The sequence below is a fragment of the Citrus sinensis genome, chromosome 3, assembly GCF_022201045.2.
Source record: "Citrus sinensis cultivar Valencia sweet orange chromosome 3, DVS_A1.0, whole genome shotgun sequence".
Lineage (NCBI taxonomy): Eukaryota > Viridiplantae > Streptophyta > Magnoliopsida > Sapindales > Rutaceae > Citrus > Citrus sinensis.
In genome coordinates, this window is record NC_068558.1 from 51,587,288 (window position 1) to 51,611,800 (window position 24,513).

At 37.3% G+C, this 24,513-nt stretch overlaps 6 protein-coding genes across 16 annotated transcripts; 2 read left to right on the plus strand and 4 right to left on the minus strand.

Annotated features, from left to right (window-relative positions):
• Positions 1 to 159: 159 nt before the first annotated feature.
• Positions 160 to 2,179, plus strand: LOC102611404 (hypothetical protein). The gene is made up of 4 exons (XM_006464395.4): positions 160 to 671; positions 800 to 958; positions 1,048 to 1,156; positions 1,799 to 2,179. The coding sequence occupies exons 1-4, from the start codon at positions 321 to 323 to the stop codon at positions 2,005 to 2,007; spliced, it is 828 nt and encodes a 275-aa protein (XP_006464458.1). The 5' UTR covers positions 160 to 320; the 3' UTR covers positions 2,008 to 2,179.
• A 339-nt stretch (positions 2,180 to 2,518) lies between these two features.
• On the minus strand, positions 2,519 to 4,261 carry LOC102611109 (transcription factor DUO1). Its single transcript, XM_006464394.4, has 3 exons — positions 3,675 to 4,261; positions 3,291 to 3,540; positions 2,519 to 3,049 (listed from the first exon to the last, which is right to left on the minus strand). Exons 1-3 carry the CDS (start codon positions 3,860 to 3,862, stop codon positions 2,579 to 2,581), a joined length of 909 nt encoding a protein of 302 aa, XP_006464457.2. The 5' UTR covers positions 3,863 to 4,261; the 3' UTR covers positions 2,519 to 2,578.
• Positions 4,262 to 4,406: 145 nt separating this feature from the next.
• Positions 4,407 to 8,950, minus strand: LOC102610616 (hypothetical protein). Of its 2 annotated transcripts, none has more exons than XM_006464392.4 (6): positions 8,821 to 8,950; positions 8,129 to 8,400; positions 7,393 to 8,044; positions 7,078 to 7,277; positions 6,531 to 6,775; positions 4,407 to 6,405 (listed from the first exon to the last, which is right to left on the minus strand). In XM_006464392.4, the coding sequence occupies exons 2-6, from the start codon at positions 8,398 to 8,400 to the stop codon at positions 4,709 to 4,711; spliced, it is 3,066 nt and encodes a 1,021-aa protein (XP_006464455.1). In that variant the 5' UTR covers positions 8,821 to 8,950; the 3' UTR covers positions 4,407 to 4,708. The 2 variants fall into 2 exon arrangements, with proteins under 2 accessions (XP_006464455.1, XP_006464456.1); XM_006464393.4 differs by lacking the exon at positions 8,821 to 8,950 and adding an exon at positions 8,523 to 8,792.
• Positions 8,951 to 10,966: 2,016 nt separating this feature from the next.
• LOC102610309 (probable mitochondrial import inner membrane translocase subunit TIM21) lies at positions 10,967 to 14,039 on the plus strand. The gene is made up of 7 exons (XM_006464391.4): positions 10,967 to 11,287; positions 11,428 to 11,494; positions 12,052 to 12,215; positions 12,521 to 12,699; positions 12,808 to 12,856; positions 13,365 to 13,484; positions 13,577 to 14,039. The coding sequence occupies exons 1-7, from the start codon at positions 11,159 to 11,161 to the stop codon at positions 13,742 to 13,744; spliced, it is 876 nt and encodes a 291-aa protein (XP_006464454.1). The 5' UTR covers positions 10,967 to 11,158; the 3' UTR covers positions 13,745 to 14,039.
• A 196-nt stretch (positions 14,040 to 14,235) lies between these two features.
• LOC102609789 (hypothetical protein) lies at positions 14,236 to 15,050 on the minus strand. Of its 3 annotated transcripts, none has more exons than XM_015528451.3 (3): positions 14,709 to 15,050; positions 14,526 to 14,596; positions 14,236 to 14,417 (listed from the first exon to the last, which is right to left on the minus strand). In XM_015528451.3, exons 1-3 carry the CDS (start codon positions 14,917 to 14,919, stop codon positions 14,406 to 14,408), a joined length of 294 nt encoding a protein of 97 aa, XP_015383937.1. In that variant the 5' UTR covers positions 14,920 to 15,050; the 3' UTR covers positions 14,236 to 14,405. The 3 variants fall into 3 exon arrangements, with proteins under 3 accessions (XP_015383937.1, XP_024957749.1, XP_006464453.1); XM_025101981.2 differs by having other exon boundaries at positions 14,526 to 14,606; positions 14,704 to 15,044; XM_006464390.4 differs by having other exon boundaries at positions 14,704 to 15,027.
• Positions 15,051 to 16,392: 1,342 nt separating this feature from the next.
• Positions 16,393 to 22,383, minus strand: LOC102609123 (uncharacterized). 8 transcript variants are annotated; one of them, XR_008053513.1, is made up of 7 exons: positions 21,138 to 22,381; positions 20,981 to 21,058; positions 20,789 to 20,860; positions 18,909 to 19,021; positions 18,465 to 18,582; positions 18,020 to 18,195; positions 16,393 to 17,849 (listed from the first exon to the last, which is right to left on the minus strand). XR_008053513.1 is itself a non-coding variant. In XM_006464389.4 (3 exons), exons 1-3 carry the CDS (start codon positions 21,960 to 21,962, stop codon positions 20,855 to 20,857), a joined length of 903 nt encoding a protein of 300 aa, XP_006464452.2. In that variant the 5' UTR covers positions 21,963 to 22,383; the 3' UTR covers positions 20,586 to 20,854. The 8 variants fall into 8 exon arrangements, 2 of the variants coding, with proteins under 2 accessions (XP_006464452.2, XP_006464451.2); XR_008053516.1 differs by having other exon boundaries at positions 16,393 to 17,873; XR_008053514.1 differs by having other exon boundaries at positions 17,970 to 18,195.
• Positions 22,384 to 24,513: the final 2,130 nt, after the last annotated feature.

Here is a 24,513-nt window from a genome sequence, read left to right on the forward strand (position 1 = left end):
GATAAACATTTACAAATGAGTGGTGATGACTATATTGCCTTGGCCTTTTGGTCTTCTTGGAAGAAGAAGAAAAAAGCGCTCACGCGTGTCGTCACCCAAACGACCAAAATTCCAAAACCACTTAAACTAAACTGAAATGTCTTATTATGTCATCTCCCCACAACAGAGACAGAGTGGCGTGATGAATTCAACAAATTAATTTGCGTGATGAATTCAACAAATTAATTTATCTTGGTTTTTATTTTTTGTTATATATATTGCTGTCTGAATCTCTCTTTCCCTAAAAATAAATAGCGTTTGATCCAAAAGTGAAACACGAAATGGATTCATCAGAAACCACGAAAGCTCAGAGCAATGACAAACAATTTTACCAAAACGTCATCGTAATGCGACACGGGGACCGCGCCGACAACTTCGAGCCATTGTGGGTATCAACGGCTGCCAGACCGTGGGACCCCCACATCGTAGAGGAGGGTCGGGTCAGGGCATTCTGTACCGGTCGGAGGCTCCGTGCAAACCTTGGATTCCCGATCGACCGTGTCTTCGTTTCCCCATTCCTTCGTTGCATCCAGACCGCCTACGAGGTTGTATCCGCCCTTTGCTCCGTCGATGACGATCCCACCGTCATGTCATCCGACGCCGTCGTTTCTTTGGATCCCTCCAAAGTCAAGGTCAGATCATCATTACACATACATAACATATCACTACTTGATATACATGTCTCTCTCTCTCTCTGTCTTTGTGATTATCGTCATTCAATCTGTTTATTAAAAATGAATATTACTATGTTGTTCTTTAGGTCTCCATTGAGTATGGATTATGCGAGATGTTGAATAGGGAAGCCATTAGACATAATATGGCGCCTAAGGATGGGGACTTTGGCTTCGTTACCTCAGAGCTTGAAGCTCTGCTGCCAGCTGGTACAGTTGATAGTTCTGTGAAGCAAGTGTATGACCAGGTATATATACATATATTCGTTACAATTTGTATTTGAATGTGCACAGTCATTGCAGCTAACAATAGGTTATTTGATTGGGGAAACCCTAGTTGCCACAATGGGAGGAGACGGTGGCTGGTGCAAGGGAAAGATATGCACAAGTTATTAAAGCGCTCGCAGATAAATACCCTTTTGAGGACTTGTTGCTGGTGACCCATGGTAACCTTCTATCTGATTAACTTAGTAAAAAAAAAAAAAAAAAATGATTCGTATATGAACTTGATGTTTAAAATATGAGTCCGGTTATGTTAGAACTGCTCTAAGGTAGAGTACCCTTTCATAATGACACAATCAAAGTTATAATGAGTGTTTTACTATTTATCACTTTGCATGTGTGGCTGTGATTCGTGCTCTACCTTAGAGCAGCTCCGAGGTAGCTATATGTATTTGTCTTCTGAACCACACAGGATATCCCAGCATAAGACAAAAATAATATGGTTTCACTTTCATGTGATATATTAACTCTTGAGTTCTGTGTTATTGTTGCTGCTACCATCTGCGATGATCAGTAACCTGAGATTTGTACCCCTAGCACTTATAAATGGTTTGCGCTCTGGGTTTACACTTCCCAAGCATTTGAAATGATCAATACCCTGGTGTCGGGACGTTTTCGTTTTCTTTGAACTGAAATGATCTCCACCCAGAAACCAAGAAGAAGAGAGAGTAAAAATAAATGACATCTCTCTGTTTTTTTGTTTTATTTGCTGTTATAAAAGCCATAGAATCTGATAGGATTCTTTCATGTTGCTTCCGTATGTGATAGTTGAAGTTGTTGGTTGTAATTCTCTAATGCAAATGCAGGGGAAGGCGTTGGGGTTTCGGTTTCAGCATTCTTGAAGGATGTAACTGTTTATGAAGTAGATTATTGTGCATATACCGAACTAAGAAGACCAATATCTGGTGATAACGAGTCATTTACTGCGGGAGACTTTGAGGTGCTTACAAATCCAGTTCAATCGGGCATTAGTTATCTACCTGCTAGTGCCTCAAATGCAGGGGATAATGAATGATATAGCCTGACTATGTATGTCAGACATTATAAGAAGCAAGTCTTCGCCCCTTCCTTTGTGGCAATGTTTAAGTTGTCAATCCTACTGTCGGCCTCATCGATGGTATAAGTCAATTGGACAATTGGTATGGAAGTGATTCATTTCTGCTTTAATTGATTAGTGTTGCTCTCAATATGCTAGTCTCTATTTTCTCTACCCATTTTTATGCACATCACATAATAATGCTGATTACAGTGGGCTCTTGATTCCCAACCGCTCATGAGAATCCAATTCTCTGATTACAGTGGGCTCTTGATTCCCAACCGCTCATGAGAATCCAATTCTCATTCCTTAAACCTAAAATATATAGCCTCACATGTTTCATTATCTTATCAAGTCATAAGTCATATTGGTAAAGAAAATAAGTTAGGATAGAGTGGAGAGGCAAAGTGGCAAAGCACATTCAATATTAATCAGAGTCTGGGTACAAAGAATAAACTACAAGAATTGTGTTAAATTTTGCAGTTAACAGAGAAAGTAGTCAAATATTCATCGTCCTACCTGGACACGACATTAATTTGTGATTAAAAACTCACCAATCTGATGGACTCGGAAGTGGCTCGATATGATCAAACATATCAGTTGGAAAGTCATCAAAAAAGGCATCTGGGTTCACAGTCTTGTCATTTTCGTCCTTCATGCCAGTCCTACAACTTGTTTCTGGCTTTAAAAATGGCTGTCCGCTAAGTTCAGGAGGAGCGTCAACCGGTCCGAACACATCGAAAAAGTACGGGTCCTCAAGCCTAGCCAAGAGTTCTTGGCTTTCCGGTGAAAACGGCAGGTCCTGTTGTGGTTGAGAAATCTGAGGGAAGTAAATTGGTAACACGGGCTCTGTGCACGGATTATTCTCACAGCTTGCACCAAAATGAAGCAACTTAGGATTAATCATTTCTGGCAGTGGCGCCATTGCTATTAATTCGGCGTTCCCCATCATGTTGGATGACAAGCAAGATTGACGCTTCGAGGATGACTCTTCCTCCATTGAAGAAGTGAACTTTGGGGCCTAAACACAGAAAACATGCATTACGAACACAGCCCAATGTAGATGTAATTGTTCCATGAAAATTTCTAAAATTTTAAACTCAAAACTTCAAGAATATGCAGGGTAAAATATATTGATGAGAAACAAATAATATTGATAGAAACACAGGCGACATCCAAATCCGGTAGAAAATTCCCTTCCACACCCCACAAGAAAAAAGGAATAACAGCGGATTACAACAGTGGAATTTGATTATTATTACCTCTAAAGTGGAAGCATCGGGAGAAGCAGGAAATTCCCTTTTAGTTTTGTAGGATTTAGAGTTGGAAGAGGAAGTTGTCGCTGAATTTTGCAAAATCCGAGCAAGCCTCTTTTGCCTACTACTCCAGAAATTCTTCACATCGTTATCAGTCCTTCCAGGCAAATATGTTGCTATTCTAGCCCATTTGTTCCCAAACTGTGCCTGCAACTCTATCACTATCCTCTCTTCCTCTAATGAAAATTTGCACCCACTACAACACACACACACACACACACACACACACAAACCCATCTCAAATTCGAAATTAACCAAACCAAACCAGTTTTTGACAGTCACACACACAGACGCATATATATGCAATGATATAATGAATGAATTGCTTACTTTTTCAAGTTGGGTCTAAGCTTATTGACCCAACGGAGACGACAAGACTTGCCGGTTCGTTGCAGAAGTCCTTTGGATCGAATGGAGCTCCAGTCCCTGGGGCCGTACTTTTTTACATGATTTATCAGCACTTCATCTTCTTCTGCTTTCCATGGCCCTTTCCTTATCTCTTCTCTCTTTCCTTCCATTGCCTCCACTCTCAACTCACCAACTTCAATCTTCAATTTTTGATATAAGCATTAAATTTGTCTCTCTGATTCACTGCGCTAACTTCTTCTTCAACTCTTCTTTCCTTTTCTTTGTTTTTGAGCAAGCGACGGTTAAGACGGTTACCGCCACAACGCTCCACCAATTCACCCACATTCCCCAATTTTTTCTCGCATTCAAATGACGTGCTCAAAATTACGCATATGCCCCTGCTGCTCTTTATCTTTCTATCTATCTCATCGTTCTCGTGGCCCAACCTGACCCTGACCCTGACCCTGACCCTGACCCTGGCCCGAACCAATTTTCTTTTACTATGTTTATTTTTCAATTCATCAATTTCGTATAAATAAAAATAAATTACACCATTGCCCTTTCTCCTTTTGTGCAAAATTTTGTCGGGCACCACATCACTCAACAGAAATCTGGGAGTCGGTCTAATTATATTACAATACACTATAAAACAAAAGTTTAAAATGAAAAATAATTATCTCAGCAAACAGTTTCTTACTTTACCATGCAACTTAATTAGTATCAATTGGCCAATAACAATGCCGATAATATAAAAAGTTTCATCATCGTTAAATTTCATATGACCAAGGCTAACCAAGCAAACTAATGGAAAGGTTACAATGAATAAATTGAAGAGCATGTATGTACAAGGGAGAATAGGAAACAAAGTATAAAGCCCTCACGAAAACTCAAATTATCAGCCATCACCCGATGAAGTACCAGCATCTGTGTGGTGTTTCTCGAGCTTTAGACTCGCCTGAGCAGTGAAATCAGTACTCTCACAAGCAGATTACTCAGCAGCTGAATTATTGCAGCCTCTAACAATTTATGACTGGCTCATTCTCTGTTTTGGCTTTTTTGGTAACTGTCAGCTTGTTATCACAATCTCCCTCTTCAGCATTCCTTTTGAGTTCACATACATTTACAGAAGGTTTATCGCCTAAAGGCACGCTACAAGAATTGGTCTTTTGAGATACAACCCCAACAGCTTGTTGATTTTCAGTGTCACTTGGTATTGACATGTGATTTCTTGATGATTCCGAGGGCATTACACTCTGAACACCATTGGCATTGTGACAAGTATTAGAATTATTTGCTGCATCGTCACAACTCCCATCTGATACCAAGGCAATGTCAGTAGAACAAGGGCTCTTAGCTGCACCTCCCTTTGCATTCCCTACCTCATTTTCATTGTCTCCCACAATACCAGCAGTTTCAGAAACACCAACCGCTTTTGACTCCACAGGCATATACATGGGCCGAGAGGCCTTGTCAGAGTGGGAATCAGCATCTGCTTTATTAGAGAGAACAGGAAGCTGAGGGTCAAGGCTGCTAATACCATTCTGAGGAGACACAGTGCATTGCTCCAGAAACTCCATTGTCGGTGGAGGCATATCAATGGTGAATGGCTCCACATCCAAATCTTGATGGCAATCTTTATCGGAAATACCTTCTTCAGCTTCATTTTGATCAGTGACAGCAGCATCTTTAGAATGTGTATAACCGCTAATTTCAGCATCTGAAACTAAAGCTCTCTGTTCATTCTTGGAGAAACCACCACTGGACGCGAGCTCATCAACAGAAACTAATCCAGGTGTGGAAATATATATAGGTGACTGCTCAACATCCGTCTTTGCAAAAGAAATTTCTTCTTCAGTAGTGCCACCACAGAGACTGTTTGCACTAACTAACTGATTAATGAGCCCACCAGCCAATTCATTTGCAGTTCCACCAGAAGCAACTAGTTCTTCCCCACGATTTCTTCCCTTCTGAGATGATACATCATCATTCACACAGTGACCCTCATTGACTAATTCTCTATCTTGATCAGCATGGAATGTCCCTACAGTTTGTTGCTCATTGGTTTCCACAATTTGTTTCTCAACCGAAGCTACACTAATCTGACTGCTTTCGAAATCTACCGATGCATTTAATTGCTTCTGTATAGAGACTGCTAAAGAAATAGCATGATCACGAATTAAAGAATCATGAGGTGTACAGTGTAACATGTCCATCAAGGCTTTGTTATACTGAAATAAACTTATAGAAGGCTTAACAGAACCCTTTTTGCGACAGACTATAATAACCTTTAGCAAATGCTCACACAGGTAGCCCATTTCTGCCCAACTGCAATTGCAAATACCAAACTGTGAACCAGGGTTCCGCACAACATATACTTTATTCCCATCAAGCTGATCAGTAACTTTTCCACATCTACCCTCAATCACAACATCGGAATCTAGAATCTTCAGTGCTTTACGCCAACATGTTAAACCACTCACCCACTCATCTTTCCAATATCGTGCAAAATCATCCTTCCCCGTGTATTCATCGAGCCAGAAGTAAGAATGTACTTTGGTACCCAACTTATCAACCAACCAGTCAGTACGCTGATAAACACCAGAATCCTTCTCATTCAACAACCTGACCTTCAACTGATTGTGGTAAAATTCCATTGCCGCACTTGTCTCCTGACTGGCAAGCGGAAGAGTTTTTAACACAGTGATCCAAGCCCCTGACAGAAAAAGGGAAATTTCATTTAAAACCAAGAATTCGGCGGTTGAAGTTTTAGGGCTGAGAAGAAAAGAAAAAAAATTACCACTCGGTTTCAATGGTACAGTTTACAAAATTTTGACCCACCTATCCTGGGGTACCATACAGCTTTGAAGTAATCCATGAAATCAGAGCCATCCATGAAATCTTCCATACAGTTCTCAAACAAAGCTATAGTTCCATGCCCTTTGCAGATGTCATCAACTGCTACTCCAAGGCATCTAAAAATTTCCGCACGCATCCCTATTTCTGAACATCTCTTTACCAAGTTCTTATGCCATGCATGCCGAACACGCCAGAAAGATACCAATACAGAGCACTGAAACACATCCCTGAATACAGTGCAACAAAGACAATGAGAACTGTTTTCAATTAGGCATTTTCTATTAAGAAAACATAGTAGACATCATAACCCCCCAAATCATTCTATACTGGTCTGTACCACAATTAACATGCCAATCACATGCTCATTGGACCAAGCTTTTCAGGGCCACATTTGGGTTCAAGTAAACAACCAAATACAGATTAGCAGCCAATAAATGTAAAGGCATGATTCTTGGCAACAGAGACCACCTAAAGTCCAAAAATAAACTAGAAGCGTATGATCATCTTAGATTGAATTCAAAAGACTAGCCTGATTGTATGGACATCAGCTGATGGATCGTCCACTATAAACCCAGCCAAATTCCAAGTAGGATCTTTAGTGCGAACTCTATTGTAAAGAGCCCTCATCCATCTATGTGTGTCCGCACTAGAAAAGCTCGGGGCTATTACCCATGCTACTGGGATGGCCTTCTTGTCTGAGTTGAAGACTATGAGACTGTGCAAAGGATACTACAAAGTATAATTGCAGAGAAGAGTTAATTAGCTTCCAAGGAATGTGAAGGCTCTAATGAAACTGACAAAAACAATTAACAACCATATCATCAGCTAAACCAGAAGGACAAACCTTCAATTTGTTTGTTCCAAACCTTGAATCAGAAGCCAAAAGACTGCGGTTGCCAAATCGAATCATCTGTTGCAACTGCCACTCTGTTTGAATGCCCAAAGTGAAAGGGTCATATTCAGAAAAATCCTCATAGAAGAAAACATAACTCTGGTGGCTTTCAACCCACATATTGATGCTGACTGCATCATCCAGGTCCAGTTCATATGTGGAACGTCGAATGCTCCTCTCCTGCCTTCGAACATACCTGTGGGTTAAAAGGTCATCTCTATTACACGGACCACCCTGTCTCTCTACTGATTCATTGTGTCTCTGCATTATTGTCTCCACAGAGACCCCAACATGAAGTAAAGACAAAACACGAAGTCGGAGATCCTCTGAGATGTATGGAGCAAACATAGCACGTGTTCCAGCAGCCTTCTTGTCCTGTGGTCCATGGCATGGCAATCCGTTCTTATCCACATGCTTTTCATCATTGTAGATGATAAGTGCCACGGATGGTTCAGCAATCAATCGTTTCACAATGAAATGGCAAGTGCACCCTCTCTTAGTATTAGGACGGCCAGCATTTTTCTTCTTTGGTACATACGTAGTCCTACTGGGCCGTACAATGCCACCCTTCCTATGGTCATCAGGACCAAATGAACACCAATACCTACACATTCAATAGAATAACTAAAACTCATACAACACAGAACAGTAGTTTAGAAAACACCATAAAAGAACTTGGAGAACTTACAGAATATATTCAAGAATACCATCAACCTTAGGCTTGCAAGATGTACTAGTAGAACGCCGCCGCCTTGCTTCAACATGAAATCTCGTTGGGCAGTCTTTGTTAGAAGATTCACCCCTAACAAAATCATCCACTCTAGCAAATGGGATTAAAGCAACTCTATCTAATTTGTCGCGCCAGCCTTCCACTTTGGACCAAACAAGATCAACAGAAGCAAACTCCAAGGTTGGTGGATTTTGCACCGGTAGTGACAAAATCTCATCCCATCTAGCCATCTGCAATAGATGTTCACAGCCCCATCACCCAACAAAGAAATTAAATCATTTGCAATTGAACTAAATTCAACTGACGGTCACAAATGCGGAAAAGAGATAAAATTTCCATAATTTTTCCATACCCAAAGGCATAGACAAGCATCTAAATGGGCGAGCAGCAAAAAATGAATCAAAAGAAACACCAGGGCCAGTTGAAACAATAATCTCAAAATCCCTAAACCCTAAATACATTTACATCAGCTGAGTATCACTTTTAAGTACTCTATGTTTCCAAGTACAGAGAGATAGGAGACTAGAAGGCAACAAAGCCGCCGCGCTGAATCGAACTCAGTGAGTAGGAATTTTAAAGCATATCGCAAATTCAAATATACTTAGTTAAATGAATACTCGAAAACAAAAATTAAAACAAAATACGGCTACCTGTTAATATGCTGATAGTGGCGCCAGAAAGACGAAAGATTGAGAGGGGGTGCCAAATAGGGAGTACCCGTGGCTGTGGCTGACACGACGCACGCTGAGAGGAAGTATTAAAAAGGTCACGTGCGTGGGTAGTAGCACACGTGTTGGACTGATGGCGGTAATAATCAAAGAATTATCTTTGAATGTGGCTGCTAAAAGATCCACTGGTATACATGGACCGATGCTTCTGTTTTAATTTTATGGGTCTCTTGATCTCGTTCAATTACCCCGGTAAAATTACCCCAACATGAATGACATATAATAGGCGAATCCTTAGCATTATTGATTGATTCAAGAAAAATTAATGATACAAAAAAAATCAAAAATTGTATAAATAAGTGATTCATTTTTTAAATTTACCAACATATGATGGTCTTACATGTCAATGTCATAAATGGCTTAGGTTATTATTATCAAATGATAGTCTTAATTCTTTTATTTGTGTATAGGATCCCCATAAGTTACATGCATATAACTTACAACCCTCTCACATGAATAGTAGATGAGCCAACACTACTCACTATTTATGTGAGAGGGTTGTAAATTACGTGCATGTAACTTAACATTATTCTTGTGTATATTATGATGGATTCGATCCTTGTCATATGTGCATCACATAACAGTATTACGTGCATGTCAAGATGATATTGTCATGTGACTCCTAATCCTATAAAAAAATCCAAGGCTAAACAACATCTTCATGATCAGCATTTTTAATCCCTCCTATTCGACATAAAGTCCATAAGTTAAGTTTATATCCTACAGACAGTCATTGGTTCTTCATGGTAGAGATATGGGCAATGGAGAAGGACACTGTAAGAGTTGAATTGCAAATAGTCATTTGCCTTTGTTTCGAATTTAATTGTAAACTTGTAAAGTAATTAACGGGGATTCAAGAGATGGCCTATATTTAGTTATTGCAGGCAGCGAGTGCATGCTCATAGACATAAGTTGATGTATAATACATATACTCCATTCTATTAGTTTAATATTTAGAACTTGTGTTCGGAATAATCTATTGCATGCTTCTTATCTTGAACACTGAAAACACTGAAAGAAAGCTGAGAGAAACGGTAACTTGTGCTACTGTTTCACCTCTTTCTCTCTCTTAGCGTTGTAAATATTTTTTATCGTTAAAAAAATAAAAAATAAAATGAAAAATGACAAAAAGTTGAATGCATCACTCTCTCTCTTGGCATTGTAATAATTTTATATTGTTGAAAATAATCTCATATTCCAAACCAAAATTCATCTTTATCGTCAAATAATTATAACCAAACTTTACAAAATTAACCCAAGAATGCAAAGAAAACAAAAAGTTTTCATTTTCTTTAATCACTGACCATAAACAATTGGGTTCTGTTATTTAAAACGGGTAGCGCTTTCGTGTTTGGTAGCTAGAGAGATTATGGAAGTGTGACAGGGAGCCGGAGAGTGAGGTCGGAGAGAGAGGGGAAGCGTGATGGGAAGTCGAAGGGAGTGAGGAAACATGATGGAGAGCCAAAGAGAAAGGTTGGAGAGAGTGAGAAAGCGCGATGGGGAGTAAGGATCCGAAGAAAGGAAGATAAATTCGAGACAGATAGAGAGTGATGCATGTGAATAGATTTAACTTTTTGTTATTTTCCACTTTTTATTTTTTTTAATAATAAAAAATATCTACAATACTGAGAGAGGGAGAGAGGTGAAACAACAACACAAGTTGTCGTTTCTCTCAACCTTCTCTCGGCATTCTAAATATTTAGTACGACTCAATCATTAATACCTAATATGGGTTCTCTTGGAACTTTTATCAAACACGGCAAACAAATAAAATTCACCCTCGAAGGACCAAGACCTTGTTTACAAGGGAATACGAAGATAAATGAATCAAGCAAACAACACTTACTAAACTTGGCTCCGTAGTTCCTACGAATATGAGCGAGCGAGGGAGCGTACCATTTCATTTTCATTTTGGGCCTGGTCGAGCACGGGCTGATGCTTCATGTAACAAATTTGGCCCAATATAGCCAGCCCGGTCCAGGCTTCCCGTTCGACCTCTGCAAACCGGTCCTCATAAACCCGATCCACGATACGTGTGGTTTCAAGTGGCACGTGTCTGCAATAAACCCACAAAGCGGTATTTGGGGGTTTCTGCAAGTCCAAGCGCGCAGTTCTTTCTTTTTCTCTATCGCTCTGTAGTCTCAGTGGATTACTTGGGGCTTATGCTTATTCCCTTTGATTTTTCATAACGCTTCTTTAAAAGTTCAAATTATAGTCTTTATATAATAAACGAAGCATTTTCAATTTCAGTTATTTAAGCATGTACCATTTACGAAGATCAGCAATATCGTCTGTTAGAAGCGGATTGTCTTGTGCTTTAAAGTCCGAAAAGCGCTTACTTTTTCCAGTTTCATCGTCAGCCTCCGCAGTTGAAAATTCGGCCAAAAGCGTATCAAAATCTATCTTCTTTTTTTTTTTTTATTATATCTACACATCTAATTGGACTTCAATATTTCAATTTCTCTTGGTATTAGGTTAATGATGATACATTTCTATTAGCTTTTATATTACTTTCTCATGATCATGCAGTTTTCGACAGCGCTAAGGTCAGATTTTGCAAGACCAGCTTCTGCTGATTCTAAGCAAATTTCTAATGGTTGGTGGGGTGTTACTTTTATTGTATTTGTAAATTGCTCTGTCTAAAATTACTCGAGAGGATTTTAGCTATCTTTAATTGGTTAGTGATGCATTGTAGACGTTCACTCTGTTCGCCCATGGTGTTGGTTTTGAGTTGTTAGCTTTTGGCTCCTTTTATTATTATCATTATTATTTATTTATGCATATATTATATTTCATCTCTATTAAATCTTCTTTAAGTAGATGCATAATTTCTTTGGATAATGTGGGGACACCACTTGGTCGTTATCATTCTAGTATTCATATACTATTGGCTGCTGTGAATTCATTTACTATTGGATGCTAACACTTAAATTCAGGAGCTATATGTTAGCAAGCAGCCTATATCTGAACTTGATAATCAATTTATAATGTTGAAACTTGAAACATCATGTTTGGATGACTGATTTTTACTAAAAATTGATGTACACGCATACATTTAGAGACATGTGAACCCTTGGAAATATGAAAATGTGAATCATTATTATTCTTTATTTCCTTTTCTAGACTCTATTTTGACTGACAAATGTTTCGCAGGAGTCTCTGCTCATTTTAGAGGACAATGTAATAGAGGATACATTGTTAATCTTCGGTTGCCCTTCCAACAAATGGATAGTCGTGTAGCAAACTCCAAAACTTATTGCTCTGCTAGATCCTTTGCATCAAAAACTTCAAAGCAAGGAACAGAAACGTCATCTGAGGTTTGGATCTGAATTGAAGTTTCTGAGCTCAAGTTTTACATTTTACCCCTAAGTTTTTTTATTAACACAATTGTGGTATAGCTGTTTGTTCGTAAATCTATTACCAGTTGAGGAATGTGCTTTGGTTTAGAATTCTTACCTGCTTATGAATTAATGAAAAGAAAGTTGAATTTAAGATTAACTATCATCTTCTGCATGCTGCATTGCTCTTTATATATACAATCTCTTATATTTTTCCTCCTCAATTTTATGGTAGTATCAGTTTCTTCAAATTTTTTCTGACCTATCTGACACTGCTCTTGCAGCCCAAAAAGGACATATCAACTGTTGAGGATCCCTTTGATGCTCCTACATACAATATCCCTGAGAAACCGGTGACATTTACAGAAGGGGCTTCGTACAGTCTTATAATTCTTGCAGGGCTTGGGGTTGCTGGTGCCGCAGCATATGCTGTTTTCAAGGAGCTCATATTTGAACCAAAAGAGTAAGAAATATGCTGTTGGATTTTGTTTGGACATTTGGTAGTTGAAATTTGTGATTTTAAATCTCGTGTCCCTCCACAATACGATGCTGATTTGAAATTATTGTTTAGGTATAAAATTTTTAACAAGGCTCTCAAAAGGATCCAGGACGATGGTCAGGTTTGTAAACTTAATTCTATTTTTGTCCCACATCCCTGAGATTTTTTTTTTCCTTTTTCAAGGATAAAAACAGTATTGTGTTATTGGGTGTGAGAAAGAGAGAGTATTTTAGGTGCTACACATAATCTAGAAGGTGAGGGAGACATACTAGGCAGGCAGAATTTTAAAATATTAAGCACAATTCTCAGATCATGAGTTTAATCTCTTTTATCACAAATTTAAAAATAGATTTTAATTTGATGACGACGGATTGACCTTTATGTTCAATTGTAGCTTAGTTTAGCAATAACGTGAAAAATTAAGGTGGGTAGCAAAGGGCTTTTTGTTCATGCAAGAGAGCTGTATAAATGAAGGACAATGTGTGCCTGATCATTTTTTTAAGTGCATGGACTATATGGTGTTGTACCATTTCATTTGCAAACCATGTTGGCCATTGGCTTCCCTGCGTTTGTCCATATTAGCATGAGTGTTTTGGTGTTTCACTTGGATTGTAATTGCTTCATATCAGGTTAGAGTGAGGATTGGATCCCCCATAACGGGGTATGGTCAGGAAAGTAGAAATCGTGCTGCTCGTCAGCGCATTCCAAATAGGGTATATACCGATGAATTTGGCATAGAGCATGTTGAGGTAAATGTTTGTTTAGCGCGTATGGTGCTCACTGAGATCCGAAGTAGACATTTATGTTCATTTTGTCTATGTAATCGACGTAAATGATGTAGGTTAATTTCTATATTCGGGGGCCTCATGGAGCTGGAAAAGTTTTCACTGAGATGTTCAAAGACAAAGAGGACAAGCAGTGGAAGTTTACATACTTGATTGTTGAGATAACTTCACCTTATAAGGCACAATTGATGCTGGAGTCTTACATGCCAGCAGCGCCAGCTTAGAAGATGAATATGATGAGTAGTAATAGCTCAGTGGAGAAACATTTTCATTTTGTACCAACTTAGTGTGGGTTGTATCCCTGATTTTGATTGATTTAAATTGATAGTGCTCCCGAAAATTTCAAAATCCATTGGAGAGAGTGGAGGCTTCCTGGGCAGAAGATTGCTTGTAATTCGTTCAATTTGGCGTATAATTCAAGTGGCTGGCTGGCTGCTTGTGACATTTTGGAAATATTTTCTCTTGCAATTACGAGTATGAATGAATATTAGTTAGCCACAACTGGCTGTGGTTGCAGAACTGTGATTGTGTTTGCATTTTCTCAATAAGTTTATAATCCATGAAAATGGTCGGATTTTATGGAACAAACCGTAAATTACTTTCATTTGTATTGGGAGTTTGTCTTCGCATGCTATGCCACTGATTATATTAAACTCTTAGTACGCTCCCTCATTATTGTACAAATAACACCATCAAAATACAGTACGTAAAAAGATCACAATCATTAATATGCTTTACTCTCAAAAAAAAAAAAAAACCTTAACAACAGGCTAGGTGCGTTCATGCGACACTCAACTGAAAAATGAGGGAAAAAAAGTACAAATTTGAAGTTGAAACGGGCGATTCAAAAACTTGAGTATCACAGAGTTGTCAACTTGTCATAAATCATCCGTTTTTCTGCCCACGAAAGAATAGACAATTAATGGAAATAATCATCTACATTTCATGCCAAGCCAAAATTAATAAAATTATCCCGAAGAAAATAAGACCGAATGATAAACTTACTTGTGAGGTGTTCTTGAAGGAATACCAAGTCGCGTTCTGATATTTGCACCCACTTCTAGCAAGTCTTCTACCTGTATTTACCTTTTGTTTTTGCCTTTCAAATAAAGCAAGGGAAAGAAAGAGAAAAGAAAAGAAAAGGACGGAACATTCAAAAGGGATATAAAGGAAGATTGAAGACCTTACGAATGCCGGAAGCTTGAAGGAAAGCGAGGGAGGCGGAGGCGGCGGAGCCAACAAACAAGGAGGCGACACCAAATGCTTTAACCGGCATCAGGCGTGAATCGCCGGCGTAGCCTTTCCGAAACGAGGCGATGCCCCAACCTAATTGGCCCGTGCTTGCCAGGGTCCACCACCAGTGGGTCCCGTTAACTCCGGCATCGGTATCACTCTCCATTTGTGAATTGCGATTCGATTCCTCCTCGTTTCTTTCTGCTCGGTCAGTCGAGCTCCGCTTCCATGCTTTTCAAGGTTTTGGGCCATTTCTTTTGGGTTTTATTTTTGTCTATACATGCCCCAATTCGGCCAATTTACACTTACGCCCTTGTTGTTTAATTAAAATCCACATTAATCAAAACTTTATCAAATTTATCACTCGATGCTTTCGCATTTTCTCACTGCGCCGGGGGTTTTATTTTCTTTTGTTTAAAATATTTCCTCCGTTGGTGCTGCTTATAGATAGCTCATTAATGCTGCAGGTGCAGGATTTAGACTTTCTTTCTTCTTTCTACATGTCTACTTGCTTAAAGATATACTCACGTTGGTAGGGATACTTTAGATTATGTGTAAAATGCAATTGTCTTGTACAAATATTATAACCTAAAGCCCCAGTACAATACAATAAATTCACATTACCATAAATTTAAAATATCGTGGTAGAACTAAAGTTGGCTGGTGTGAATGGTTCGGCACTTTCACTCCTTAAGAGAAGTCAGGGGTTCAAACCTCGCTCTCGTATAGAGTCACCAATTTGACCAGCACTTTACTATTTATAAGCCGATCCGGTGCGAGTGGAAATTAATTTGAATTGTGGTACGAACTTAAAGGTACCTCCCAGAATTAAGCCGATCCGGTGCGAGCAGAAATTAGTCTGAATTGTGGTACGGACTTAAAGGTACCTCCCAGAATTAAGGCCAACTCAAGATTACCTCGTGTTTCAAACAAAATATATATATATATATATATAGCGGTAGAAACTTTGCATCCATAGTTTTGCCCTCTGTTCTGTTTGGTATTCTTGGCATCTACAATTTTGGCCTCTGTTCTGCTATTGCACTTTATACCTATCTTCAACGAGACCTCGACTCTTCTCATCTGATGATGTTGCTGATTTGCTCTCTGAAGCCTGAGCTTTTCACTGGTTCTATCTATTTGTTGTGACTAGGTTTGATTTGCTACAATTATGACCACGTCATTATTGGTCATCATTCTTGTTCTTGCTTTGCAAACTAAACTTCAGTACGATGTATGATATTTAGTAAGATGATAATGAGCCCATTGTTAAGTCTTTGTTGTTGACTAAAGTAAAGCACAACTAATTTTTTATTTAATCTTTTTTAAAAGGTAAGGGATCGGAGAAAATATAAATTTATTTTTCATTTTTTTATCTTTGCAAGATTTGAAATTGAGTAGTCAACCAAATAATGTTACGACTACACTCTTGATAGCACTTACATAAATAATTTATCTAAATAAAATTTAATTAACAAAAGGTAAACGTATCATTAGTTCATTAATTAACTTTATCTTCAGCCAATAACTAGCATGATGGCTTCTAACAACACTCATTTGAGAAAAATAAATAAGTAGAGGTTAAGAAACCAACAAAATTACCGTATATCCTCTCAAAATAGCGCCATATATAAGGAGATGATTAAATCATGGAAAGCCTCAGAATTTAGAGTAATCTTATGCTGAATAAGTACACGTCCAGTCGCTTAAAGCATGTATGTATAAGTCTATAAGATAAAACTTCTCAATAAAGAATATCACAGTTTGATTAACATCAGAATCTCATAACCCTAAATACAAATAAATCACATTCCCCAAATTTCGAAGTCTCGTTGCAGAAAATTCGACAGTCATGTTAAGTTGTATCACGAACTTTATAATCAGCAGGTGTAATGAACCTTAACCGCAAACCTGGAAACAGGCAATCGAGTTGTCTTTGAACACTCAGTGGTCTCTTCTTGGCTTTCTTGGTCCGCTTTGATCCAAACAATGACATGGCTGATAAGTCAGCTTCAATCTGGTCTCTTGTAAGAGAAACTGAGAATGTAGAGAATATTCTCTCTCTCTCTTTTTTTTTTTTTTTCGGGGCCTTTCTTTTGGCGGATCGGAACAAACCCTAACTAATTCTGAGTGTCATTTTCGTCTAGGGTTTGATTAGATAGATCCCTTGCATTAATTACTTTTCCATCTATGCTCGAAGCGGTCGTTGGTTAATTTGTTCTTCCAAGTCTGGCCGTTTGCTGATTATTCACCATTTATTGGCTACATTCGTGGCCACATGATCAATCTCCTTCTTGCTCTGTGAACTGAACTTGTACACGATTCTGGGACCGTTGATGCCATTGGAAATTCACTTTGAAGAAGGATTTTATGATTCGATCAATCAAATTCAAGTTGTGGCTTCTTTTGTTTTGTCTTTTGGGGGGTTTGACCCAACTCCTAAGGGGGGGGGGGGGTGGGGGGGGGTGCTAGCCGTTAAGGTTTGGTGTTTTATTGCGTGAGTGGCAAGTGAAACATTATAAAAGGCAAATCGCCGAGTGAGGTTCAGGCACGCAACAAGAATTCAGTGTTAAAGAACAACTCTTCCATACTAATCGACCGTAGATCCGATCCATAGTTTAACATGATTCTTTGACTACCGTCTGACGACGATGTTGACTTGTTCTTTAAAGTCTCAAAGGCGAGATTATAGCAAGATGTTGCGCAGATAAACATCGTTGTATTGATGCCATTGTTTATCCATTTCTGACCAAAATATTTGTTTTGATCAAATTATTTTTCAAAACCTTGTTTCATCTCAACAGAATTTGAATCTCAATGAGAATAAATCTTTCTTTTTTTCCCCCGAATTGGTATTGAGTATTCATGAAACTCCACTGGCCTTAATCATCTAATTTAACCAAACCAATATCGATAAGAATTCCCTCTCGAAAAGTGAAAAAGGGATAAATTAAAAGAACTCTTGATTTCAGTAAATGTGGAGTCGAAAGGTTCCTGTAAAGTCAAGTTCTTTCAAGTGGAAATTTGTCCCTTCAGGATTCCAGCCGCTAGCACAACTGCACGAAGACTCTTTCAGCTTCCCTCATTTTGGTCTTTCTGTTTCAGAAAACATCGTGGACCCTGGATTAAATTTATAACTTGTCTGTGTTCGGACACTAATTAAACAAAATTAATCTCGCTTGTTGAGAAAGCCTGCGCAAAGAAATTCAAGCATACAGTTTCCATAATGCAGCACATATTTTCTGAAGACAAGCAGAGGTAGTTACTCAATTATTCTGTTCGCAGTTGGCACTTTGTGAAATTTCTCTGAGGAACATGTTCAGCAAATTTGCAATAATAGCAGGCTTCAAAGCCTGGTTCAAGAGTGTGAATTTCAGCGCGTCATGAGCATTCACTGCATGCAATACCATTTTGCAGACCTCCACTTGAATGGCAGACAGTTCTGTATATATTAAAAAAAAAAAAAAAAAAAAAAAAACAGATATCACAAGTTCAGAACCTTTACCAATCTAACAAAATTTGCAAATTCATCTAAATCCAACAGAAACGAAATATATCTTGCATAGAATTAATTTTCTTGAATCATCAATGTTACTTCGATATACCCCATAAATAAAGAACTTCAACAATGTAATTTTTCTTGTGTACTAATTAGAGCATCTGAAAATTAAAAACATGAAACCAACTTTCAATCAGTAGCATGATAATTACCTTTCCTGCTTGCAAATGACCCAAGTACTTATTTGATATGTAGATATTCAGCAACCAAGATACGCATGAAGCTGTAATGAGTTTGTTCAGCTACTTATTGTAGACATGTCTCACCCAGCTGGTAGAAACATCAAGAACAAATTAAAACATAAAGTGCTTATACATATTGCTTCGATCTGAATCACAAAGTGAATTCATGCTAAAGTCTGAACGACAGGCAGCACTCAGAAGAAGATAGTATAATTGGAAGGAACTGAACGCAACCTAATCAATGAAACCCATTCCTAATACAGATAGCTACTACGACCAAAACCAGCTCCAGTTAACATTTAATTCAGGAATTATAACATGAATCAGATACTATGTTATGGAGATAGATTTGAATACTAAAATAGCTGTATTGAAAATGTAATTCATCTTTGTAATTTAAGAATGTAGTTTTACCAAATATAAAATGCTCCCAAAATCCACCGTATTTGCCCCAATGTGCTTGAACGATAGATATACAGGAAATGGTTCCTTTATTTACCAAGAAATCTTGCATGGTTCCTGAAAATCTGCAAAAAAATGATGCATATAATATGTGAATGGTAAAGAAAGTAATGCATAAGACATTGAAGGAACAATTAGAAACACGATGGTGAAAATAATTTCAATGTTTTTCTAATAATTCAGATGCTTGATGAGAATATAGCTATGACCTGAAACAAGATGATTTAAAAAAGAGGCAAACCCATCCGGCAACTCTCATACTCACCAAAAATCATCCTCAAACCAGAATGGGAATCTCTATATCCTGCTAAATTTCACTCTGATTATGACTATCTCTGAGTCCCCTTTCTACCTCTCCATAACTATTTATGAGTCCCCTTCCTCCCTCTCCCAAAAATTCTTGATCAAAAAAGTTCCCACTGCAGGGCCATAACATAACAGATGGTGACACGCATATAGCTTACACCTTGAAGTGCGTTCTTAAACTGATCAAGAGCCGGGACTAACCATACTTGCTCTAACAAGGGAATTCTGAAAATCTACAGAAATCAAGCTTTAAAAGTCAAAACGCAGCTGCACCGGCACTACAACATGTACTCTGCCCTACCGCGTGAAGGATACTTGGTCACATACATCTTGCAATTGACAGACCATACTCATGTGTTCCAAACAGGACAAGAAACACAATCGTTAAAACATGACACATTTCTTATTCGCCATTCTCTCTCCAACCACTATATTTCCATAAAGAAGAAAGAAAAACTATATACAAAGAAGAAAAGGGTTATATAAGTCAACCAACAAAGTAGCTGGATCCCAGCTTGTACTCTGCTCACATAAACAGAAGGCTTCATTCAAAAACGTCTGGCTATCAACACAAGGTAACTGATGAATAGCTCACACCCTACTAAAATATAAATAAGAACGGGGACAAAAGAACATGATTGTTTAAGGATGGCACATTCCATAAAATGGCCGAGAGCTAGCACTAAAATGTTTGCCAGCTACTGACATGTTCAGGAAGAAGATAATATATAGATACAATTCGTACGTTTCAATCATCCAACCACATAGATTCTGCAATATCTTAATGGAACCACCTTTATCTTGCTGTTACCGGACATGATTCACGCACAACTCAGAAACACTATAATAGGAAAGACAATTATGAAAAAACTACTTAATTCCTTAAAGAATCGCATGACGTGTGTATCGTAACTATTTGCTAAATAAATTGTTTGGCTTCTAGAAGTGCATTTGCGGAAGAGTACAACACAGAGATTGATCACAAGCACATATCCCACCTATTTGGGCTGCACGACACATTTTCATACTCCAAACCAGCCAATGACACACTTCTTGCTATTTACAGATGGTTACCTGTGAATTGCTTACACACTCTTAATTTAGAAACGACAAACAAAGAAATCTACTTGACTCTTCAATAACGACACTTTCCTCAAATATTTTAGAATCCGTTAAAAACCATTCATAAGTTACTCCAAATACATTTTTAGCATGTACGTAAGTAACAATAATATATCCCAAGTATTTGGGATACAGGATACGTAGTTGCTTTGCTATTCCAACCCATCAAAATAAAAGCTAGCAAATTCTTGAGAACTACCATGTAAAAAGAACATCACATTTCATAACATCCGAAACATCTACAAACTTTCATTAAACTGATAATTCATATGTACAACTGCAACTAAACATAATACACTTATTCTGATATAACTCATCCCCCATGCCAGCGAGCTCCTCACAGACACTAACATATATCTTTTAACCTCTCATCTTTACATTTATTGATTCATGATTTGCTATACCTTCTCAGCTGAGTCATAAAACTTCTACAGTCACCCACCTTCAGATGGAATTAGCAGCATTCCCATCTAGCCCTATCAACATGAAAAAATCACAAATTATAAGTATATGTGAATATGTATATATATAATCCATCAAATTACAATTAGAAAGTAAAAGTGAAATATCAAGAATCAGTATGCGAGATATCAAACCTTAACCTTTTTGGTGCCATTGTTAACCTTGTAGGACTCGGGAGTTATGGAAGCCAACCACAAGCCAGGAAAAACATACTGCAAAAACGAACGGAATCAACACAAATGAAAACCTAAAAAAGAAACGAAATTGAACTGAGAGAGAAGAAAGCCTTACATCGAGTTGCTTCTGTACATTCTTAGCTCTCTTCTTTGGCCTTCTAGAAGGCTTAGCCCCAGTCATGGCAAAAAAGTCATCTTCAATCTCTTCCTTCTTAAGCGAGATTGAGAATTTCATTTTCTCTTTCTTCTCCTTCTCTTTTTCCTTCTCTCTCTCCTTGTCTTTGTCTGTGTCTTTCTTCTCCGGAGGTTTAATCTCCTGCGCAGCTCCCCCGCCGATCTTCAAAGCACCTCCTCCTCCTTTCACATTAACAATGTTATTGTTGTTAACCTTAGTGATAAGCCTCCTCGGCCGCAAATTCCAAGTCTTAGGCACCAATAGGTCGTCGGAATCATCATCAGGAACGACGGCGTTGTGATCCCCCGCATCCGCAACCTCATCAGCAACTTTAGTAGTCTTCGTCTTGATTCGAATAAATATCTTTGATCTACTTCCATCAGACGACAGAGCAGGAGCCGGTTCGTTCACCAAATTCTCCGCCGCGTCATGGCCATGGCCAGAAGTGGATTTCCCATCGGCCAGCTTTTCAACTCCAAGTGCGGATTTCACACCCTGAACTTGAAGCAGCGGCCGTTTGTGTTTGTCAGAAACAGCGGCGTCGTAATGAGGAGATTTGTGAGAAGAATCGGAGGGCTTGCGGAAACGGTTAGTGTTGGTGTGGTTCATGGCCCATTTTAAGTCAGTTAAAGAGAAGTTATGAAGCGGCTGCTGGGATTGAGATTTGACGGCGGTTAATGATGGTGATGGTGGGAGTGAATGTGAATTGGGAGCGGGCTTCGACGGCGGCGTTTCGTTCATCTTAATCTCTGAATGAAACACCATTGGTTGATGAACACAACTACACAAGAGAGGAGAAGAAGCTCTTCTTCTTTCTTGTTATATATATATATATATATATATATATATATTAATTTCTCTCTTTTTTTTTTTTTCTGGTTTGGTATGTGTTGCTGCAAAATGCAAAGCAAAGACTCGCATTAAATAGTAGAATCGCTCTCTATACTCTAGAAAAGGAAAATAGAAGCAAAAAGACAAAACAAACAATTGATGATAAGAAAGAATCCGAAACTGAAATGTATGTGTATGAGAGAAGCAGCGAGCAGTTATGAATGCCGTGCTGCTGGACTCGGAGAAAATCAAACGAAGCTGAGGCTTCATTCTTTTCCGGTTTCCGGTTTATTATTGTTATTATTATTATTATTTTTTAAATTTTCCTGAACTTTTCTTTCCTTTGGCCGTGAATGAGCGAGCGACAGTATGACATCCAGATTCCTAATTTCCAGATTTTCTCTAATAAAGGACATTATTTTTACCATTTGTGTCAAAATTCAAATAGAGCCCCCATGATGATTATTTCTATTCTACTGCCACACGTGCACACCCCCCTCTTTGATTTGGCGCAGCATGGTAGATACTATTTACACTCCGCTTGAAATCCTAATAATAGCCCCCTGATATTCTATTTCTTTCGAGATCAGGACTCTTAGCCACGACTTTTATTTATCTACGTAGTTTGATGTGCTTGGCTGCTTGCTAATGATTGAATATAATTTTATTTTTGTTATGGTTTAAGTAATAAATGTATTTTTCTGCGGAACTCTTGATATAATGTATGTACCGAGGATCCAAATACTCATTCAACTCTAAATTATTATTATACTACTAAATTTGGTTATTATATTATGCAATATAATTCATTAATGGATGGAATTTAATCGGTTTTTAAAATAGCGTCTATCGATGTGGCGAAACTCATCAACAATAATATCTCAAACATGTGTGAGGCATATTGGCTAGTCTAAAAATATTAAGTAATTTATTTCAACTATTGACTCTTTTATTTTTAGATATATTATCAGATGTTGTAATGAATTTGTTTCTTAATTAATCAAGTCGATCTTTTCTAATGTCGTGAGTTTCTTTTAATTATTGGTAATTTCAACTGAGATATATTATTATGGTGTATCGATTAGACTCTCTTTCTTCTTTGTAGTGAATTCTAGATTTCAAAAAAATAAATAAAAATTAGAGGCTAGAGTAGATAGATTATTTCCTAAAATTAAGGAATTTGTAAAAATTTAAGGGGTTTATGTGTTATTACTCCCCTTTTTGCTTTACGGTTGAGTTGACGCCAAGGCTCGTGTTACTGATGTGAAGCTAATTTGGTAATGATGTAATTTTTAATATAAACGATGATAGATGTGACGTACAAATAATTCATTATAAAAAAAATTAGTTAAATATTTATTATTTATTTTTTAATATTATTGTGAATTTTAAAAGTAATCATGAATATTTAATAAATTTTATTGTTAAACTATTGTAATAATATAAGTGATTGAATTTGACATTATTTTAAATAAAATTTATTTAAAATACATAAACTTACATATAAAATATTTTTATTGTGTACATATAATAATTGGTAACTAATCTAAATATTTTATATTAGCATTTTATTTTGTTATCTTAATACAATTGGTAATAACATTAATCTCTTTAAAGTTAATGACTTTATTTCCTGACTAATAAGGATAATTTTTAGATTTTTATGATATATATATATAAGGATATATATGGAATTGTATTAATTATAAAATTGGTTCTTAAATTTTAAAAAGCTACTCCTTTCCAACATTTCAAATGTTGTAGGATGCAGTGATTTTGCAATGGTAATTTCTAAAAAAATTTATCAAATACCAAAGTTAACTTTTTAATTTTAAACCTTCTAAATGCAATCCCAAATGAGCTTTAGTTTATAGTTCATCTTTTAGGGGTGACTTTTATTATTATTATTATTAATCTTATAATGATGATGACTAACGGAATGGATAAAGCCCAAATTTTAGTTTTTTTTTTGGGTCAAAATTTGAATTTGGATGACTCGTCAAATAAAATTATTTAAAAATTACTTGAACACGTCCTTAGGAGCGTCGCTTCAGTTTTGACTGTTAAGGTGAAAAACCAAAATCTTACACTTTGGGGTTGTTTGGTTTTTTATTTGAAGTCTGACTTATATTTTTTTATCCGAATTTTTAAGAGTTTTTATTGTTTGCTTTTTAGAATTTATGTTTGACTCTAAAATATTTACGTATGAATAAAAAAACTCTTACTTATATTGAATGGAAAAAGGTCTAAATAAGAAATTAGTATTATCTCTAAAAAATGCCCTTATTTATACTTAATACTTACTATATTTTATATAAATCGTAACCTCTCTCAATCTTCCACTCGGTCCTTTTTTTTCACTTTGTAATTATCATTCTATTTTTTTATATTAAACACTGGTTTTTTTTTTAACAATGTAAATGCTAATAATAATAAGTTACTATGAAAATCAAAATAATCCCTCATGAATTTTAGAAATTTCTTA

Coding starts and splice junctions, on each gene's coding strand:
- LOC102611404 (XM_006464395.4), top strand. CDS start 321: ATGGATTCATCAGAAACCACGAAAGCTCAGAGCAATGACAAACAATTT. Junction 959..1,047: donor TGAAGCAAGTGTATGACCAG/GTATATATACAT, acceptor GGGAAACCCTAG/TTGCCACAATGGGAGGAGAC. Junction 1,157..1,798: donor CTTGTTGCTGGTGACCCATG/GTAACCTTCTAT, acceptor ATGCAAATGCAG/GGGAAGGCGTTGGGGTTTCG.
- LOC102611109 (XM_006464394.4), bottom strand. CDS start 3,862: ATGGAAGGAAAGAGAGAAGAGATAAGGAAAGGGCCATGGAAAGCAGAA. Junction 3,541..3,674: donor CTTAGACCCAACTTGAAAAA/GTAAGCAATTCA, acceptor TGTGTGTTGTAG/TGGGTGCAAATTTTCATTAG. Junction 3,050..3,290: donor CCGATGCTTCCACTTTAGAG/GTAATAATAATC, acceptor TTCTGTGTTTAG/GCCCCAAAGTTCACTTCTTC.
- LOC102610309 (XM_006464391.4), top strand. CDS start 11,159: ATGTACCATTTACGAAGATCAGCAATATCGTCTGTTAGAAGCGGATTG. Junction 12,700..12,807: donor CTCATATTTGAACCAAAAGA/GTAAGAAATATG, acceptor ATTATTGTTTAG/GTATAAAATTTTTAACAAGG. Junction 13,485..13,576: donor TTGGCATAGAGCATGTTGAG/GTAAATGTTTGT, acceptor TAAATGATGTAG/GTTAATTTCTATATTCGGGG.
- LOC102609123 (XM_006464388.4), bottom strand. CDS start 21,962: ATGGTGTTTCATTCAGAGATTAAGATGAACGAAACGCCGCCGTCGAAG. Junction 21,059..21,137: donor ATGTACAGAAGCAACTCGAT/GTAAGGCTTTCT, acceptor TCGTTTTTGCAG/TATGTTTTTCCTGGCTTGTG.
- LOC102610616 (XM_006464392.4), bottom strand. CDS start 8,400: ATGGCTAGATGGGATGAGATTTTGTCACTACCGGTGCAAAATCCACCA. Junction 7,278..7,392: donor TTGGAACAAACAAATTGAAG/GTTTGTCCTTCT, acceptor TATACTTTGTAG/TATCCTTTGCACAGTCTCAT. Junction 6,406..6,530: donor TGTATGGTACCCCAGGATAG/GTGGGTCAAAAT, acceptor TTTTTCTGTCAG/GGGCTTGGATCACTGTGTTA.
- LOC102609789 (XM_025101981.2), bottom strand. CDS start 14,919: ATGGAGAGTGATACCGATGCCGGAGTTAACGGGACCCACTGGTGGTGG. Junction 14,607..14,703: donor AAGCTTCCGGCATTCGTAAG/GTCTTCAATCTT, acceptor CAAAAACAAAAG/GTAAATACAGGTAGAAGACT.